We start from the raw sequence: 17,768 nt of genomic DNA, 5'->3' as shown, positions 1-17,768 counted from the left end.
TGGATAGATTAGGATATTCAAGTATTTCCATTACATGATTTGACTCTGATGGCGTAGTTGTTAATAATAGTAATTCTTCTGCACATGGTGTCAGCGGCTCTCAATGGATTCTCAAGGCCTTTTTCTGTAAAAAATAAGATTATTTTTATCATTAAAAGATTTTATTACAGTGGTTCTCAATGCATTTTCTCTTATTATGGCTGCAGTCTCAAACGTGTATTTTCACGGAGAAACACAATATGGTAACACGCACACTCTGCGTACACTCTGCTGTAAAAGGAAACGAAGTACTGACATACAGGGCAACCTGGGTGAACCTTGAAAGCATTACGCCATGTGAAAGATGAGATACAAAAGACCACTTACTGTATGTTTCTGTTTAAATGAAATGTCCAGAACAGGCAAATCCAAAGAGACAGTAAGTAGATTGGCGGTTGCCAAGGGCTGGAAGAAGGAGAGAATGGGGAGTGACTGCTTAATGGATAAAGCGTTTCTCTTTAGGTGATGAAAGGAGTCTGGAATTAGGTGATGGTGGTTGCACAGCACTGTGAATACACTAAAACTCACCCAAATTGGTATACTTCTGACTGTTACTGACTGTTGGCAGAATGACTGCTAAATGAATGGCAAGGAGGACTTGGTATTTCTATCTCAGTGTTATTGCTGATTGGCATTTTATCCAGTGAGTTAAGTGGTGGGTGAGAGTGTGGATGGAGGTGGCAGCTGAAATGTACAAGGAGTGCCCTTATTAAGGGAAGTATATACTTGTCTAGTGACTTAACTAATTCATAAAAAGTGCTGTTGGATAATTACCTTTAAGTTCTCATCATTAATGGGAATATAAGATGTTTGGTTGACATGCTTCATTGATTTCTGTCACATTTGTGTGTTCACTTTCTTTTACCTAAAAAGATAAATGATTTTCAAAATCATTTATCCTTCCTTCTTTTTGGAAACTAGGTCTCAGTTTGTTGACCAGGTGTAGATAACTCGCCTTATGTTTTGAAATTCTCTGACATAAATAGGGACAGTGAACGTGGAGGCAGTTGATGGTTACACCAAATGTATTTTACCATATTGTATTATGTTCAGATTATCTGCTGCTATAAGACAGTGTTCCATCACCAGCAGTTCTTGAATTATGATGTCATACCCTTTGCTAATCTCTGCCTTGTGTTCAAGCTAAAAAAGGAAACCCCATGGGTTAACATCAGTCTTTATTGACTGTACTAGGGTGATTTAGGGAGAGGATTGATTCACTTCATCACAGTGGGAAGTCTATGCTCCTTGTCTCCTCTGCAAATGGGAAACAGGAACACAGGGCACAAATTGGGAATAGGTTAGAGCCATTCAATTAGTAGCTCTTGGACTTAGGAGTGAAGGAAGAACAGCTGGCTGGTCTACTGTAAAATGTGGAGGTTTAGTCAGTGGTCAGTTGGCAAAAGAATATCTTATTCTTCATCCACTATTCCTCAGCTATATGAAGGGCCACTGCTAGTTATAACAGACATTAACCAGTAGTATCAGACTTGTCAGTGATGAGCATGCCAAAATGCAGTTCCTTGTTACGTGACAAGTAGGGAAAACATATGGCAGGCAGGTGGTAGTAGCAGCATCATTATCAGCTCACAGTGAGATTGGCAGTTCATTTGCAGCTAGTGATGCCCACCTGCCATGGAAACAGTGCACCACTGGGCACCCGGAGCCCTCATGATTCAGCCCTTCTATGACTGTTTAGCCTGCCCTGCATAATCCCTTTTGGTTGGCAGACACCCCTGAGTGGTGACCCTGGCCGCAGCCTGGGACCCAGTATGATGAAATAGATATTCAGCATTGAAGGTTCTGGTTGTGGGCAGGCCAGTTTTTTGTTTTGTTTTGTTTTTACTAAAAGTACATGTTTTCATTGTATATCTTATTCCAGCTAACCACTCATTTATTTTTTAACCTAATCTTGTTTTTCCCTCCTCCAAATGAAATTTTAAAATCTTTTAAGAAATTTATGGTTTGAAAAGTTGAAAGTGCCCCATAATTGTACCTTTGAAGGTAAGCTCTAATGATGTTTGGTGTATTCCACTAGATTCTGTTTTTATATTCCTCCAAATAGGATTATAGGTACCCTGTGCATTTGCTTTGTTCATTTGGATACATTACCATAGCAGAATATATAGATCTCATTTGTTTTCAACAGCTATAGCATATTTATTGGTACATGCTTGCAATGCAGTGGGAAAAAATTGCTATGGTCACTGCCAGCTTAGATCTTGGGCTAGGGTGAGAGCACAACTTGTAATTATGTGTTTGTATTAAACTGCTCTGGATGCGAAGGACAGAAACTTGTACATACATCTTTGTTTCTATAGACTAAATTCCTAGAAGTGGAACTACTGGGTCAAAAGACATCCACATTATTAAATGTTAGTCCAATTGCCAGTTTGACCTCAAAAGATTTACCCATTGAGGTTCCTACCAACAAGTAAAAATGCCACTTAAAGCAGCACATGAAAGCTGAACATGCGTTAGACAAAAGCGTGAACAACAGTGATTAAATGCAACTGGTGAACTAGATAGAGGTGGGAAATTACGGTGGGATGCAACGAAGTTTCCCAAAAGTGTAGTCTACACATGCCGCATCTCCATGGGAACTCTATTCCTCCTCGTAGAGGGAATGTGTCAGAGCACAAGATATGCAAAATTGTTTGACGATTTTATAGGAAATCAGAGAGCTATAGACTACTCTATCCTATGCTATAATTGCCTCTCAGAAATGGTGAAGTGGGTCCATTTAGTTAGACCTATGGTACCTAGGAAGCAAAAAATAGATATTTCACATCCTGAGAAAGATGGAATAATTTGTGCTCCATGACTATCTGAGACTGCTACTCCTTTATTAGTGGGTTTTGGGACATGACTTCTAATTATTATTGCCTTTGGATAATCATCTCTTTTCCTGAGAGATGGAAGTATCCTCTTGAATTCTTTAAAGAGATTGTGGAGTTGTCTGGCCTCTACATGGCTTGTGCTGCTAAGTTATTGCCTCATGGAGTACTTGGGTAGAATAGCCTAAGTTAAAAAATACACACACACTCATATTTAAATGTGGCAAGATGCCATGTTTAAATAAAAGTACACAAAATTTACCATCTTTACCATTTTTAAGTGTACAGTTCAGTAGTGTTAAGTATATTGTCCTTCAACCAATCACCAGAACTTTTCCATCTTACAAAACTGAAATTCTACACCCATTTAAGAACTCCCCCTAGCCCCTAGGCACCACTGTCTACTCTGTTCCTTTAAGTTTGACTACTCTCAGTACCTTATTTAAGTGAAATCACATATTCTTTTTTGTGACTGGCTCTATTAGCATGACATCCTCAAGATTCATTCAAAGTCTAAAATATATCAGAATTTCTTACTTTTTAATGCTAAAAAATATTCCATTGTGTATATCTGCCACAATTTGTTTGTTCATCCATCAGTGGACATTTGGGTTGCTTTCACCTTTTGGTTATTTTGAGTAGTGGTGCTGTGAACATGGGGTACAAATATTTTTGAGGCCCTTGATTGAATATATCCAGTAGAATTTCTAGATCTTATGGTAATTCAGTTTTTAAAGTTTTCAAGGACCCCAGTGATACTTTCTTACTTTCTGTCTCTGATATGTTAGTAGTGGAAATGAAAGAATTGTGAGTCTGGAAGAAGGCTTCTTTGTTCATACAGCTGCCTAGAGGTAGCTTACTTCATGATTTTAAGCTGTTGGGGATGCAGATGGTGCCTTTGACCTAGGCTTATGTTCCAGTGCTAATCACCCAGGTTCCTAGTATGTGTTTGTGGGCTGAGGAGTTGGCTGTATGCATATACATATACTGCTCAAGAGACCAGATTTTGGAGGTGGACACAGATGCAATGCAGGATGGTCTTTGATCAGTGTCCCTGTGTAGTTTCAGACATTGACCTCAGGTATTAATGCTATGCACGCTGTGCCTTTGAGCAAGGAACTTCATTTTATTTAGTAGGCCTCTAACTTCTGTGTGAAATACCGGGAGAAGGAGGCATGTCTAAAGGAAGAAAGGCCTATGATGTTAACACCTGACTATCGTGGAATCTTTTTTTAGCAACAAAACCAAGAATAATTTATATAATGGAAGAGCTATATCTTTGGACTATTTTTCTTTGTTCCATTGGCAGGCATTCCTTAAGAATTATATTTTTCTTCAAAATTCTCTTTTGAGGTAATAACACTTCTTTTAGTCCAATTCACCATTTGAACCCTCGCCTTTAGTTAACTTACCTGAATGTATGTTTCCTTCGATTGACTTCTAACTGCCAGCTCCCAGGCTTGCTGGAGAAATGGGTCTGCCATTCCCTGAATCGTAGTGGATGCAGGATGCCTTTTCTGTGCTGGCTTTGCTCCCCCAAGCAATACCTGGGCCCCAGAGCAGCAGGAATTTATCGGAACTCTTGGTCGCATGAATACTTCAGCTCCCGCTTTTATTGCTCAGGTTTCCCAATTTGGCCTTTGGTGAGTGGAAACATTTGCCTTCATAGATGGGCACATATTTGCAGGGAATATAATTCAACCTTTTTATTTTTATCCATGTCTTAAAAGCATGCCTTTTTTTCCTGCCAGTAATTCTTCTTAGATGCCATTAAGTAAAATCCTTTTCTTCATGTCCCTGAGCATCTCATCTCGGTTTATTACAGCTGTTGTTTTAAAGACTGGGTGACATTTTGTGTATTCTTGAAGTATCTCTGTATATTTGTGCTGCTTGTGTGACTGGAACTCCTCCAGGGAGAGTTCTGGACAGAGTGATTTAATTTCCCCTGACTGCTGCTGACCTTGGAAATTTTGGACACGGATGACTGTGATTGACACTTGTATAGAGGAGAAAAAAGACCCATGTTCAACCTTTATCCTCTGGAGGAAGGCAGTGGGAGATGGTAGCTCTGAGAAGAAGAGACATGCAGGGGACATGTGGGACAGTTCCCAGTAGTGTTACTGGAGTTCCTGGCATTGTCTCAGAGGGACTAACTATGTGGTATTAAAATTAGGTGTTGGGATAACTTATACTGTAATACAGTAATGAGTAATCGAGTGGTTGGAGCTTTAGGAGCATTAATGCAAACACAGATTACACTTTTTAGATACATGTGTAGGTTTATAAGGACTTAAGAATCAAGAGGATTAATGGAAATGCTTGCAGCTGTGAGGTTATTCGCAATAGTAAGTTCTGTTTTTCTGTGTGATCCTTATCAGATCTACCTGAAATATTTTCAGGTGTCAGAACTTCATTTCCCTGATGATCTTTATGTGTGCTTGTTATTTACCTCATACATAAATTGTGCGTCATATTTCAGGCCATTTTAATGTTTCGTTGTTGTCAGGTTGGTTATCACTACTTCTAGAAATCTTTACCAATCTCTAATGGCCCCTTAGATAAAATGTCTTCACGTACATTTGTGGTTCTCATGGCTGTGTATGCTTCTAATTAAATATTTACCAAACTGAGTGTTTATCAGGAAGTGGTGATGTCCACTTAAATGAATGCCTGATGTCAGATAGAGGCTCTTAGCATCTCCACAGGCCCTGCATGAAGCTGGAGTTTACCTTTCCTCTCAAAACAGATTAACGCAGCTGCCCATCCAACACAGGGGTGGGGAGTAATGGGTTCATGTTGTCAGAAATGCATCAAATAAGAAAAGTCGACTGTGCTCACAGAGTTTTGGGAGCATACAGGTTAAAAATTCCATTGATGAAAATGAAATGTGCTCAAAATAGTTCTGACTCTGTGAGGGAGCTGGGAAGGGAGATTGTAGATGGGAGAGAACAACATAAATACATGGGAATAAACAACCGGCCTTAGCACCTAATTACAATGATTTCCAAGTGGGTGTTACAGAATACATCTAGGCTGGATTGGAGAGGTGAGAAAGGAACACTGGTTTATGTCTCCTTATCTTTGCAGTGTAGACATGTACTTTTTTGTCAGTGTATCTGTAGAAGTTCTTTTAAGACACATCACAGCTGAAAGATGTCCTAATGGAACATACAGATTACAACTTTTGATTGTGCTTGTAACATAAGTAGTTCACGTCTACCAGTTGCTCATTTTCTTTCTAATAATATCAGCACTCAGCAGAAACATGAATCATAACTACAAAGGCAGACATTTCTTTAACCTGAGTTTCCAGTTACCATCCATCCATTAGAATACACTTCAAACACGAAGATGAAGAATAATTCTACAATTATGTCAGCAAATCAAGGATAAAGTCCAGGCATTGAGTTGGCAGAAGTCACTGAAAAGTATCTACATCAAGTATTGAACAGAATATACTTTGAAATGATAATTCTAAATTAGAGGAATTTTTTTCCTTTATGTATGCGTTTATTCTCACACCTGAAATTGTTTTTTTGGAACTGTAGAATTACACAAAAACCTTATTTTTCTTTTCTAGTCCAGTCAGGTAATGGAGTTTTTAATAAGAAATAGAACGGTAGACATTTTAGTTTTTACACCATATTTTTTCACATTTTCTTTAAGAGTGTTTACAAGGATTCATAAAATATAACAAAAGTTCCTACGTGAAAATAGAGGAAAATATAACCACAAGAGGTAATCAGAGAAAAAAAAGGTAGATCATATAATAGAGGAATGAGGCTGAGACTCCTGTCCCTTAATGTAGAGTCTAGGCATGTACCGTCCAGTGTCGTGACCAGAGCCGTATGTGGCTGTTGTGCACTTGAAGAACTGCTGGGCCAAACTGAGGTATGTTGTACCCACAAAACACATACAGGATGTCAAAGACTATATCCATGAAAGAAAGGAAAGAAACTCAATACTTTAATATTGGTTATATGTTGATATGATAATGTTTTAGATACTGAGTTAAATCAGAAATATTATTAAAAAATAACTTCATTTCTTTTTCCTTTTTTAAGGCTGCTACTAGAAAATGTAAACACAGGTTGCTCTCATTTGTGACTCTTGTTGTGTTTTGTTGTGTCCTAGACAGCATAGTGCCTATTTGACATCCTCTTATGAGAGTTTAGCTTGTATCTGAACAGATCTCTCAGCTGAGCACATGCCCAGAAGCAGGACCAAGAGGCTCCTTGGCAGTTTGTTTTGAAGCTTATCCTATATCTAGATGAATGGGTGACTGAAAATGTTTCAAAATAAATTTTTTTAATCTAAATTTTTTTAAGCATAATTATATAAGATGCTTCTTAGCAGGGAAAAAGGATCAAGAATACATGAACTAAAAATTGAGGAGTATTAACAGAAGGTTCTGTTATGCCCAGAGCAAATGGAAACTTGGTTGGTCTCTGTTCATTGTCTTCCCAATGTTGTAAGGCAAGGAAGATCCTCCCCAAATACCTCTTCTAGTTAATCTGTTAATTGAGATGATTCTCTGTTTCCCACTGTGCCTCAGTTATTGTTGGTGAGTAAAATCTTCAGTAACTAGTATTTACAAAGTGAATCTGAAAAGTGTCTAAGTACTAAATAGTATATCATTCTTTAAAATAAGCCATATTTATTTTTAAGTTGTGATGATTATGTATGAGGTATACACTCTTGTTTGCTGAGGCTCCTGAAGGGGAAAAGAGTGCTTGAGTGTTTCTGCCAATGATTTCAGTAGTCTAATGATTTAAAGTCAGCATGCATCTTATTTATGCCTGTATGTATATATGCATGTATGTATTTATCTCACTGATAACTTACTTAGCACTTACTGTATGCCACACTGTCCTCTAAGAAAATCAGTATATGTTTACCTAAAAGTAGCTGACACATAGAGCTTATTATGAGTCAGGCTGTGCTCTGAATGCCTCTTGTATATTAATGCATTTCTTGTTGTAGCAGTGAGATAGGTAGAGTTATCCATGTTGAACTAAAGCACAGAGAAGCAGGGTAGCTTTTGCAGGTTCACACAGCATATATCAAGAGTTGCTGGGAACCAAACCCTGCAGCCTGCTGGCTCCAGAGTCCATGCTCTTACCTAAGCTGGCTGAAATACTTCATTCTACTTTTGTCTCCCAGCTGCTTCAGCCAGGCTTGCCCAGATGATGATCTGTTTTGTTTTTCTCCTGAGAGTGACAGGCTGTATAAAAGCTTATCTCATGAGGCAGGGTATTTTTTTTTTAACAACTCTTTGTGAATTTATGATTGACCACGTGGAATAATGGGTGGGATTATATGTAATTATGCAAAAGAGCTCATATAACAGCCTGAACTCAGGCTGTGGCCTGGAAATGTGTATCTTTAATGCATAGGTAGTTGAGATTTTGTCATTTCATTATCATTAGCAGCATAAAATCTACAAAGGTCTTTGGTGGTTTGACACTATAAGTTGAAGAACATTGTACTAGATGGTCAGAATTCCTTAGGTGTGGCCGGCATGTATTCTGTTGTAATAGTTTCAGACTTCTTGAGAACCTCTTTGAGAAATAATACGGAAAGTTACATGTGTTTTTCTTAACCTAAAGCTTTATTCCAGTTTCAAAATACTTCTCCCCTCCTTCATGCTTTACATTAATATATAAAACAGAATGGTCACGGCTTGACAAAGTGGTCTTCAAAATGCCTAACCTTCGCATTTCAGAAGTACCCTTCGGAATTTTATGTCTGACTGGGTTCCTAATTACGTATATCTGTTCATGAAACAAACATTCACTGTATACACTCCCACCGTACTGACCCCTTGACGACAGTTGCAGTGAATAAAAGGCATGGTTTTCCCTCTCCTGGAGCTTATGGTCTGTCTGTATTCATTTATTATAGTAAATGTAAGCTGGGAATTATACCGGTCTAAGGAAACCATATCTGGCTAAATTATCTTTCAGAATTCTCGAGTTGAGTAATGCTCTAGTGCTCTCATTTACCAGGTGAAGTAAAGTGTGGCCCAGAGATGTGATGTGACTCATTCGTAGGAGGAGAACAGGAGGTGAAACCAAGTGGGAACCCTGAGCTCCCTGTGGTCCTTGCTGTAAAGAGGGATCAGGCCCTGCCTTCGTGTCATGTACGTGAAAATTTCGGCATGCCCATCATTCCAGGAGTATCTTTGTTGGAAAAATGAGGGGCACGTTTGCATTAACCCATTACTTCTTTTTAACTCACGCTACACCATATGTAATCACCCACGGGCACAAAATTTGGGTTATCGGTTATTCCGAGGGAGGCATTGCTATGATTTGCAGTTGTTTTAATTGAAACTGCTCTTTTTGAAGTGATTGACAAGTCAGGGATGAGTATATCGAGATGAAGCAGGGGAACAGATCTCAGAATCCCCAGGAGAGGGACATAAATGCTAATTACACGTTGACTTTAATTCCTGGTTTGTCATAGCTGTCTGCAGGTGTGTGTCTTGGCTGTGGGCTATTCTCAGGGCCTCATTTGTATTTGAGATTTTCTTTAATACTGTTACTTCCCCGATGAGCTCTTTAATTTCTGACTTACAGTTCTCTTTTTCTAGAATTAATTGACCGATGGATGTAGAATGTAGTTACTGGTTCTTCTGGTTATTGAAGATGAAAGATTTAAAGGGGGTGGGGGTCCTGCCCACTGATTTCTTTTGAAGACAGTTTGGGGATAGCATGCCTTTTGGCCTGGAAGGTGAGATGCTTAGGTGTTCATTTTTGTTTGTTACTCTTAAACCTCCATCATCACCACCACCGCCACTACTCAAGTGGTCTTCCTGATTAATTAGCATGCTCCCAGGGTAGAGAGCTGATGTTACTCTGTGCCATGTGTATTTGCGCTGATGAGCTGCTGTCCCACTCCTGTCTGCCAAGGAGGAGGCTTGTCATTGGCAGGTGCAAGGTAACCTTGAGATTCACTTAGTTTATTTTTAAGCAGGGATGAATTTTTCTCCCCCTGGTGGTAGAATTGAGGGCTCAAGCTTATTACTCGATGGTTTGGGTGAAAACACAAAGAAAAGTGAACATCTCCACATATTTTTTTGACCTCCCACTGAATGACCCAAATTGGGCCCTACCCTGTGGCTATGCCCCTTTTAAACTTGGCCCTGAGTTACTTTACATCCCATGGTGTGGGCACATTTGTGGTTTAGCTCCTGTATGCCTCTTATTTCCTGTGTGATTTTTTGCCATAAGCTTCGAGAGGTTTCCTCGTGCTTTCCTGGCCCTCTTCCTGCTTCTTTTAGTTATCAGGCCTTGCCAGAGGAGAGTCCAGGGTGGATCAACATAGACCGCATGCAGAAAATTTCTTCCCTTCCCAGGGATTTGGCTGAGTCGCCCATGCTTCTCTGTGTGTAGACCTCCCATTCCTTGCCCTGTCTTGACCTGTAATGTCTGGCCAGCTGCCTTCAGGGAAACTGTTAAAACCTCTTTGTTGGAGGTACCAGTTTTCAACCCTGTCTCTACCCCGCTTGCCATCTGATCACACTTGTCACATTTATCGTCTCCTTCGCTTTAGACGAGGTGATCAGACTAAGCAGTAACGTCAGTGTAGACATCTGACTTGAGGAGTCATCTCGATATTTTCTTCTTTCTGTGTTACTGTGTTATGACAGTACTTCTCACAAAATTTACTTACCTTCGGCCCTTAATTGGCTTTCTCTCTGATCTGGTTCCTTGTTGCTTTTAAAATGTGATTAGATGATGAGTTCAAGAGAGTGAGCTGACAGTCAGAATTTTGAGGCAGCAGTCCTTCTCCAAATTTCCATATTCATTTTTCAAATGGATTTTCTAGGGAACGGGAAGTTTGGAAGGATTTTGCTGGTGCCCACCCGCAGTGTGGCTGAACTTGGTGCTTGTGCAACATGCTGTCTTTAAGCTGATTGCTAGGAACTAAAGATGTATTTAGGTTTCCTGGCTTTGAGACTGTGGTGATGGCTCCAGGGTGGTGGACCCATGTATCTCCTCTGTACTGGTATGTAAACCTTGGCCATGACCAAAGCCAAGCATGTACCTTAATTCTATAAAATAGACCCTGTATGTTACCTAACGGATACCACATACGCCTTTATTTTGACACAAACATATTTTCTTGAAAGGTTTCCTAAAGAAAAAACATTGCTTAGTGTGTCCATATCCATATGTTGAATATATACTAGAATTAAGCAGCTTTCTTATTATAATTTCTCTCTTCCTGACGGAAATTACATGCAGCCTTTCTATAGAGGCATTTCACATTTGTAAAAAACAGATTTTCAGAGGAGGCTGAAAAGGTTAAAGAACTGCTTTACCATAATGTCTAGGAGTCCTGCAGGAAAGCTCCAAACCTCTTCTCTCTGGGGCCTTAAATATTCAGCCATTCGTCTTTCTCTTATGGTATCAGTTCTCTTTTTAGGTTCATAGCATCTTTTAGGCTCATAGCATAAATGAACAGAAAGTACAGAGAATTCTCTTATCCCCTCTTCGCCCTCCATGCATGCTTCCTCCTCTGCTGTCAACAGCCTCCGTCCTTAGTGGAACGTGTCTTATTGACACGTCATCATCCAAAAGTCCGTGGTTTACTAGGGTTCGCTCCTGTTGTACGTTGTATAGACTTGCAAACATATAATGACACGTGTCCATCATTATAGTTTGGCACAGGATAGTTTCACTGCTGTCGACGTCTTCCGTGCTGCATCTGTTCATCCCTGTCTTGTCTTCCTAACCCCTGGCAACCACTGATCTTTTACTGTCTTCGTATTTTTGCATTTTCGTACAATATATAGCTTTTTGATGGACTTCTTTCCCTTAGCAGTATGTATTTCAGATTCCTTCGTGTCTTTTCATGGCTTGATAGCTCACTTCTTTTTAGTGCTGAATAATATTCCATTGTCTTCATGAACCACAATTTATCCACTCACCTATTGAAGAACATGTTGGTTGCTTCTAAGTTTTGGCATTTATCCATAAAGATGCTGGAAACATCTATGTGCAGGTTTTTGTGTGGACCTAAGTTTTCAACTGTTGGAACGAATGGTGAATGTTTGTTTAGTTTTGTACAAAACCGCCTCTTAAAGTGGCTGTATGGTTTTGTATGCCCAGTAACAGTGAATGAGAATTCCTTTTGTTACACATTTTCCCCTGCACTTGTTGTCAGTGGTGGGGATTTTGGCTATCCTAATAGGTGTATAGTGGGAACTCTTAGTTGTTTTAATTTGCCTTTCCCTGAAAACATCTTTTCATATGCTTATTTGCCATTTGTCTTCATTGGTGAGATGTCCAGGTCCTTTGTCCATTTAAAATTGGGTTTTTATTTTCTTATCATACTCACTTTCTTCCTGTATTTTGGATAACAGTCCTCTATCAGAGATGACTTTTACAGGTAATTTCCCCCAGTGTGTGGTTCAGCTCTCTTTTGATTGTTTTTTAAACCCTTACACACAGAAAATCATACTGTGAATGAGGTTAGCTTTTACGGCTGTGTAGGCGAACGTGACTACTAGTGAATTTGCCGTGTTGCAAATTCTCAACCTTAACTACCCTGATTATTTATTTTCAGGTCAATGTGACTGTGGACTACATTAGACCAGCCAGCCCAGCCACAGAGACGGTGCCTGCCTTCTCAGAGCGGACCTGTGCCACCGTCACAATCGGAGGGATGTGAGTGTTTGGCTGACAGCAGCTCGGCTGTAGCTGAGAGTTCTCGCCTCACTTAACTCTCCCTTTCGCCCTGCTTTGCTTTCTGTTACTCTTAACACAGTGGCTTATAACTGTCGCGTGCCTGTGTAGCACTTCGTTTGCAGACTGCTCATAATCACTCATTAGTTAATCATGTCCTGTCATTATTGTTGGTATTTAAGATTTATTGGGCTCTGTGGGCTTGGGACTAAGTTAGCACTCATTCTTACTCTTAATACTGCCATTTACTGAGTGTCGATCAGGCTCTTAGGTACTATCCAAAATTAGAAAGATTCTCTGCATAATAGTTTAGGAAGCTTAATTGTAAAGCAAAAAAAAAAAACAACTCAGAGAGGTTAATTGAGCATTTTCTTTGTATAGATGTAAGCAATCAGTAGATGACAGGGTCTTCCTCTTCTGCTGTGCTGCCTGTGTCCTGGTCTTACTCCAAAGGCTCTTGGGAGCTTTGTTGATGAACAGGGGACCATCCAAGGGACCTTATCTGATGGGGGAGGAGGAAGCCTGCTGGGCCGTGTTTCCACAATGAACGTTAAAACAGTCAGTCCCCAGTAGCAATTCTAGCTGCGTAAAATAGATCAGCGTGGTAATTGGTTCCCTCTCTAGTTAACAGTCTTAAGTGCTGTTTGTTACCAAACTGGTATTTTTCTTCTCTTTTTAAGGGGGCATGGTGGAGGGAAAGAAAAGAATAGGTTTCTCATCAAAACAGGGATTGTCTTGTTGAAAGTATAATGAAGCCGTTAGCAGAAACACCTCTCTAAGCTCTAGCATGCCTCTGAGAGAAAAGCGGATCTTGTCGCTAATTTACTTTCTAAAAGCTCTCCTATCACACGGGAGCTCCCTTCCCCACCCTTCCCCCCCAGCTTGTGCTGTTCACTTTTGGAAAGAAGCATTTTTAGCTACCCTTACCACTGCCATACGCGTTAATGTTAACACAGCACTCAGAGAGTTCATTTTTGTTGAGAGGAACTGAATATAGGCTTTTGATGTCATTACCTTAGCACCAGCACAGGCATCAGGTTGTTTTTAGAAGCAGGTTCTTGAGAAATTAACGTTTTTTTGGAATGGAGGAAACTAGGAAATATTTTGCTTATTCTTCTATGTGTATAACTTGCAGTGATGATTATTACCAATTTTTCACCAGTTTTTAGGAGCTTGATGCATGCTTTCCTACTACGGAGAGCTGGAAGGTGTAATTCCCCTATGTTAAAATTACTATAGTTGCAAACAAGGAATCCTCTCAAATAACCACTCCCCCTGTCTAATTACTGGTAAAAAACATCATTACTACTGTCAAAATGCACATCTTCTTATTTTTGCAGATGACTTCCATTCATCTTTATCTAATGACCCATTAGAGTGGATTTTTTGTTTGTTTGCTTACCGTTGAGGCATATTTTCACAGTGAATTTACACTTCTTAAAATCAGACATTCTGGAAGAGTTCTAGAGGGGAGTTAACCTTAAACTCTTTATCTCCAAGTTCCTGTAATCAGATTGTAAAGTTTATTTTTGTATGATTTACCAAAGTATTTACCTCAGATTACACCAGCCTGGCAGGGTACCTGGGTGCTCTGAGTTTCCTTATAGATTTGTTTCCACTCAGCTGGACTTGATGAGTAAACCGCTGGGTGGCAATTGGGAGAAAAGCGAGGATAAACTAATATTATTTGAGTCTAACCCTCGCTAGATAGTAAGCTCCCTGAAGGTAGGAATTTTTGTTGCTTTTGTTCCCTGCTGTAGTCTCAGTATTCACCAGATGGTAGGAGTTCAGTAAACTTATGAATGATCTGTTCCCTGTATTTCAAAATATCTCTGTGAATTATAGCTGGGAATACTTAGATGTCTCATTACCTGGGACAGCAATTTCTTAGCTACAGGTTTGTTTTAATCTCATCAATATTCTAAAACTTTTATCTGATGACTTTCCTCTTTTGTTTGGTTATTGAAGGATCAGTGCCAAGATAGTGCATTGCTAGTCTGCTTTTTATGTCTGGGCCTTACTCATGGCATCTCTTTATTTTCCCATGGCCTTGATTTTGTTTTTTTTTTCCTTGAATTTTCTATACTTAAATCGTTCCAAATAATACTATAGAAAAGGGGAGGTATTAATAATAATGACCAAATACTCAGCTTATATTTAGAATTAAGGTACACTAAAAACCTTCTGACCTTCAATGGTTAGTTATTCAGAAACATTGGCTAGAGCCGGGGTTTAATTTTATCTCAGATACATTAATTTCATTTTAAACACAAAAATGTACATACATCTCCAACTCTTTGTTATATGGGCAGCAAGGATCAGCTATTTGATACCCTGGTGAATTGCATAACTTCCTTTTTGGAATGGTGACTCAAAACATTAATTATGGAATCCTAAATTTTTGTGATTTACACTACTGTCATCTGTTACAGTTTTCCTGCACTCGTTTTTGGACACTTTGCAGCTATTTTAGGCCGTTCCTCTTATTAAACCTTTTTAAACTGTTCACCTATTTTCATAAATGTGCATTCTTTTTGTGCTCATATTTCAATTTGATAAAATATTTAATGAAGTACGTAGTTAAAATGACCGTTGTAAATCTGGGGACAGAAGTGCACAGGTGTATTAGAGTGGCATCAAGGTCATAGAATGTGCAGATCAGTTGAGGGAAGGAGGGCTGTTGATTAGAGCTTATCTATAGTTACGCGCTGCATCTCTCATGACAGGCTTTAGGCTTTGTTCAGCCTGAAGAAATGCTGTAGAATTAAGAAGTGACCCAATCTAAATTACGTCTTAAGGCTCGTATACCTCCATGTGGGCCTTCGGAGCATCTAGAGGCCTTTCCAGGATTCTCTGACACTGGAATAGCTTTTCTCAAGCTGCTTATTCCAGGAGGAAGAGAAGGAAGAGGCAGATGAGATGGCCTTCTTTCAAAGCAAAATTTTTGGGGGGATTGGAGGCGAGTGGTAATTAGGTTTATTTATTTTAATGGACGTATTGGGGATTGAACCCAGCACCTCGTGCATGCTAGGCACACACTTTACCACTGAGCTGTGCCCTCCCCCGAAGCAGATTTTTAAATGTATTTCACATGCCGAAGTGTGTGGATTATCTGTATCCTCAGTAGGGTTAGGTCTAATCCTTCTGCTTCGTCTTGCTGTCCGAGAGGGAGTCGAGTCACATGGCCTTGGGGTGACCTCTCTGGTGTGACATAGTCTTCAGCTCCCCGTCTCTTGCCCTCTGGGGAATCAATGAAAGCGAGGTTCGTCATTCCTCTAGTAGATTAAAATTTTTTCTTGATTAACTTCACTACAGAGTTGGCAAGAGTTGTTATCTGTTAATCAAAACAGTTTAAATAAAAAATAAAAAGATCAAACTTCGAGTTGTTTCTCGTTCTCTGGCTCCCAGGTTGGGAATTAGCTGATCCTTTCAGGCCTGGATTGTGACATGAAGCTGTCAAGATGGCGCTTCCTGTTAATTACTTTTTATTGTATTTAAGACACTTAAATAACTCTTCCTGTGATTTAGTCTTCTATGTAATTAGCTTCAGTGATTAAAATCTCATTCTTTGGTTATTGCCAGAGCCTTCTTGAAGAGTGAGATTCTGTGGGTGACCTTTACTTGTGCTGGGCTCCACATTTACTTTGAGCTCCAATTTGGTGAACACATAGAATCTATTGTCTTTTCATTGCCTATGTCTTTTCGTCCATCACATTGAGAAGAAAAGTGTTTAAAGAATCATTCACATCTATAGAGGGGCACCTAAAAATATAACTTGGGGTCAAGCCTCTCACATAGACACTCATAAATGCCACCACCCCATCCCCCATCCCTGGAAAATTATCACTTACCCAGTAGATACATTGTCACTGAGGTACTGCCCCTTTGCTTCTCATTATGTGAAGTGTTTCACAACAGTGGGGGACGACAGACATGGCCCATTTTGAAAAGTGATAGATGGCACAGAGGTGGAACCTGGGGAGTAGGAACAGTTGGAAAATGCTTGTCTTCTGCACAAGATCAGTTTTTTGAGAGGTGATTTGGATTTTGTGACAGCAGTTTTTTGAAACATTATTTCAGTCTGCTGCTCCCCTGCCCTGACCATTTCTATTCCCCATCCCATCCATGCAAAGCCACTGCCATCCATGGGGTTCTTAGTACCAGAGGTATTATGGAAGGTCTGTTGGTCCCGGGACATCTTAGTTACCTCTCTGCTGTAATGATTATTACGTCACAGATGCACAGCCATGTTTATGAACTTCCTTTACGTCCCTTTGGCCTCTTCACAGATAGTTTGTCTTTATTACATTTACACAGACCACTGTATTTACCTAGATCACTGTATATATTACTCTACATTTATACATTTATATATTACATTAGCGAGGAATCAGACTTTTGTTTTTGGTTATTTTTCCTCTTTATTGGTTCAATTTGCAGGGATACTTCTTTCCTCGGCTGTTCTATTAGTGACTGAAGCATGAGGTTAGGTCTTGTCCTTCTTCTAGAATAATGCTTTTCTAATCCTCGTTCAGTTTTTCTCAGCCATAGCAGGAATAAGTGTCATTCAGCCCCTAGCTTTTCTGGCTTGAGTTCTGTGGCTTTAAAGCTTTCGCTGTCAGGCCAGATCTTAAAACCTGACTTGCAAATTCAGCATAGGAAGAACATGGCTTCCTGAAACCCTATTTTCTACCCTTGTGCTCTTGTTCACCAGGTGGCCCCCAGAATCCTGAAGAGATGCTCTTTCTGTACCTGAGGTAGTAGTAATTTCAGTGGCTTGGCCAGGAGGTAGTATTTGGGTTGTAGCCACTGCTTTTCTGCACAGATTTATTGCTTACACTTCATCAACTTTAGTGGAGTACTCCCCCCCCGACACACACACAGCTTTTCCTGCTCTGAAGGAAAAAGAAGACATCAGAGTAAGCGTTCCTCCCCCTACCTAAATCATAAACACGCAACCAACCTTCACCTCTGAAAAGAGCACCTTAGATTGTTTTCTGGGCATCATAGGCGCTTGATTTATGAAATTGTGCTCCTTCTGCTATGTCGAATAGTAGAATTCTGCCTATCGACCATTCTGACATTGGAAACATCAGTGGCATTTAGAATACTTTGGAAAGAAATAGTGGAATAACTAGACCTGTTTTCCTGCTGGCTCAAGTACAGTGATCCTATCAAGAGACCGGCCCCATAAAGC

General features: G+C 39.8%; 1 protein-coding gene across 1 annotated transcript in view; it reads left to right on the top strand.

Moving 5' to 3' along the window:
- SND1 (staphylococcal nuclease and tudor domain containing 1) overlaps positions 1 to 17,768 on the top strand; it is a 379,404-nt gene that overhangs the window by 156,580 nt on the left and 205,056 nt on the right. The window contains exon 12 of the mRNA XM_006202257.4: positions 12,453 to 12,553. Within this exon, the coding sequence (XP_006202319.1) occupies positions 12,453 to 12,553 (101 nt within the window). The remainder of the gene's footprint in view (positions 1 to 12,452; positions 12,554 to 17,768) is intronic.

Source organism: Vicugna pacos, chromosome 7, assembly GCF_048564905.1.
Source record: "Vicugna pacos chromosome 7, VicPac4, whole genome shotgun sequence".
Taxonomy (NCBI): domain Eukaryota; kingdom Metazoa; phylum Chordata; class Mammalia; order Artiodactyla; family Camelidae; genus Vicugna; species Vicugna pacos.
The sequence above is the reverse complement of the archived record's forward strand: the minus strand, read 5'-3'. Positions and strand labels throughout refer to the sequence as shown.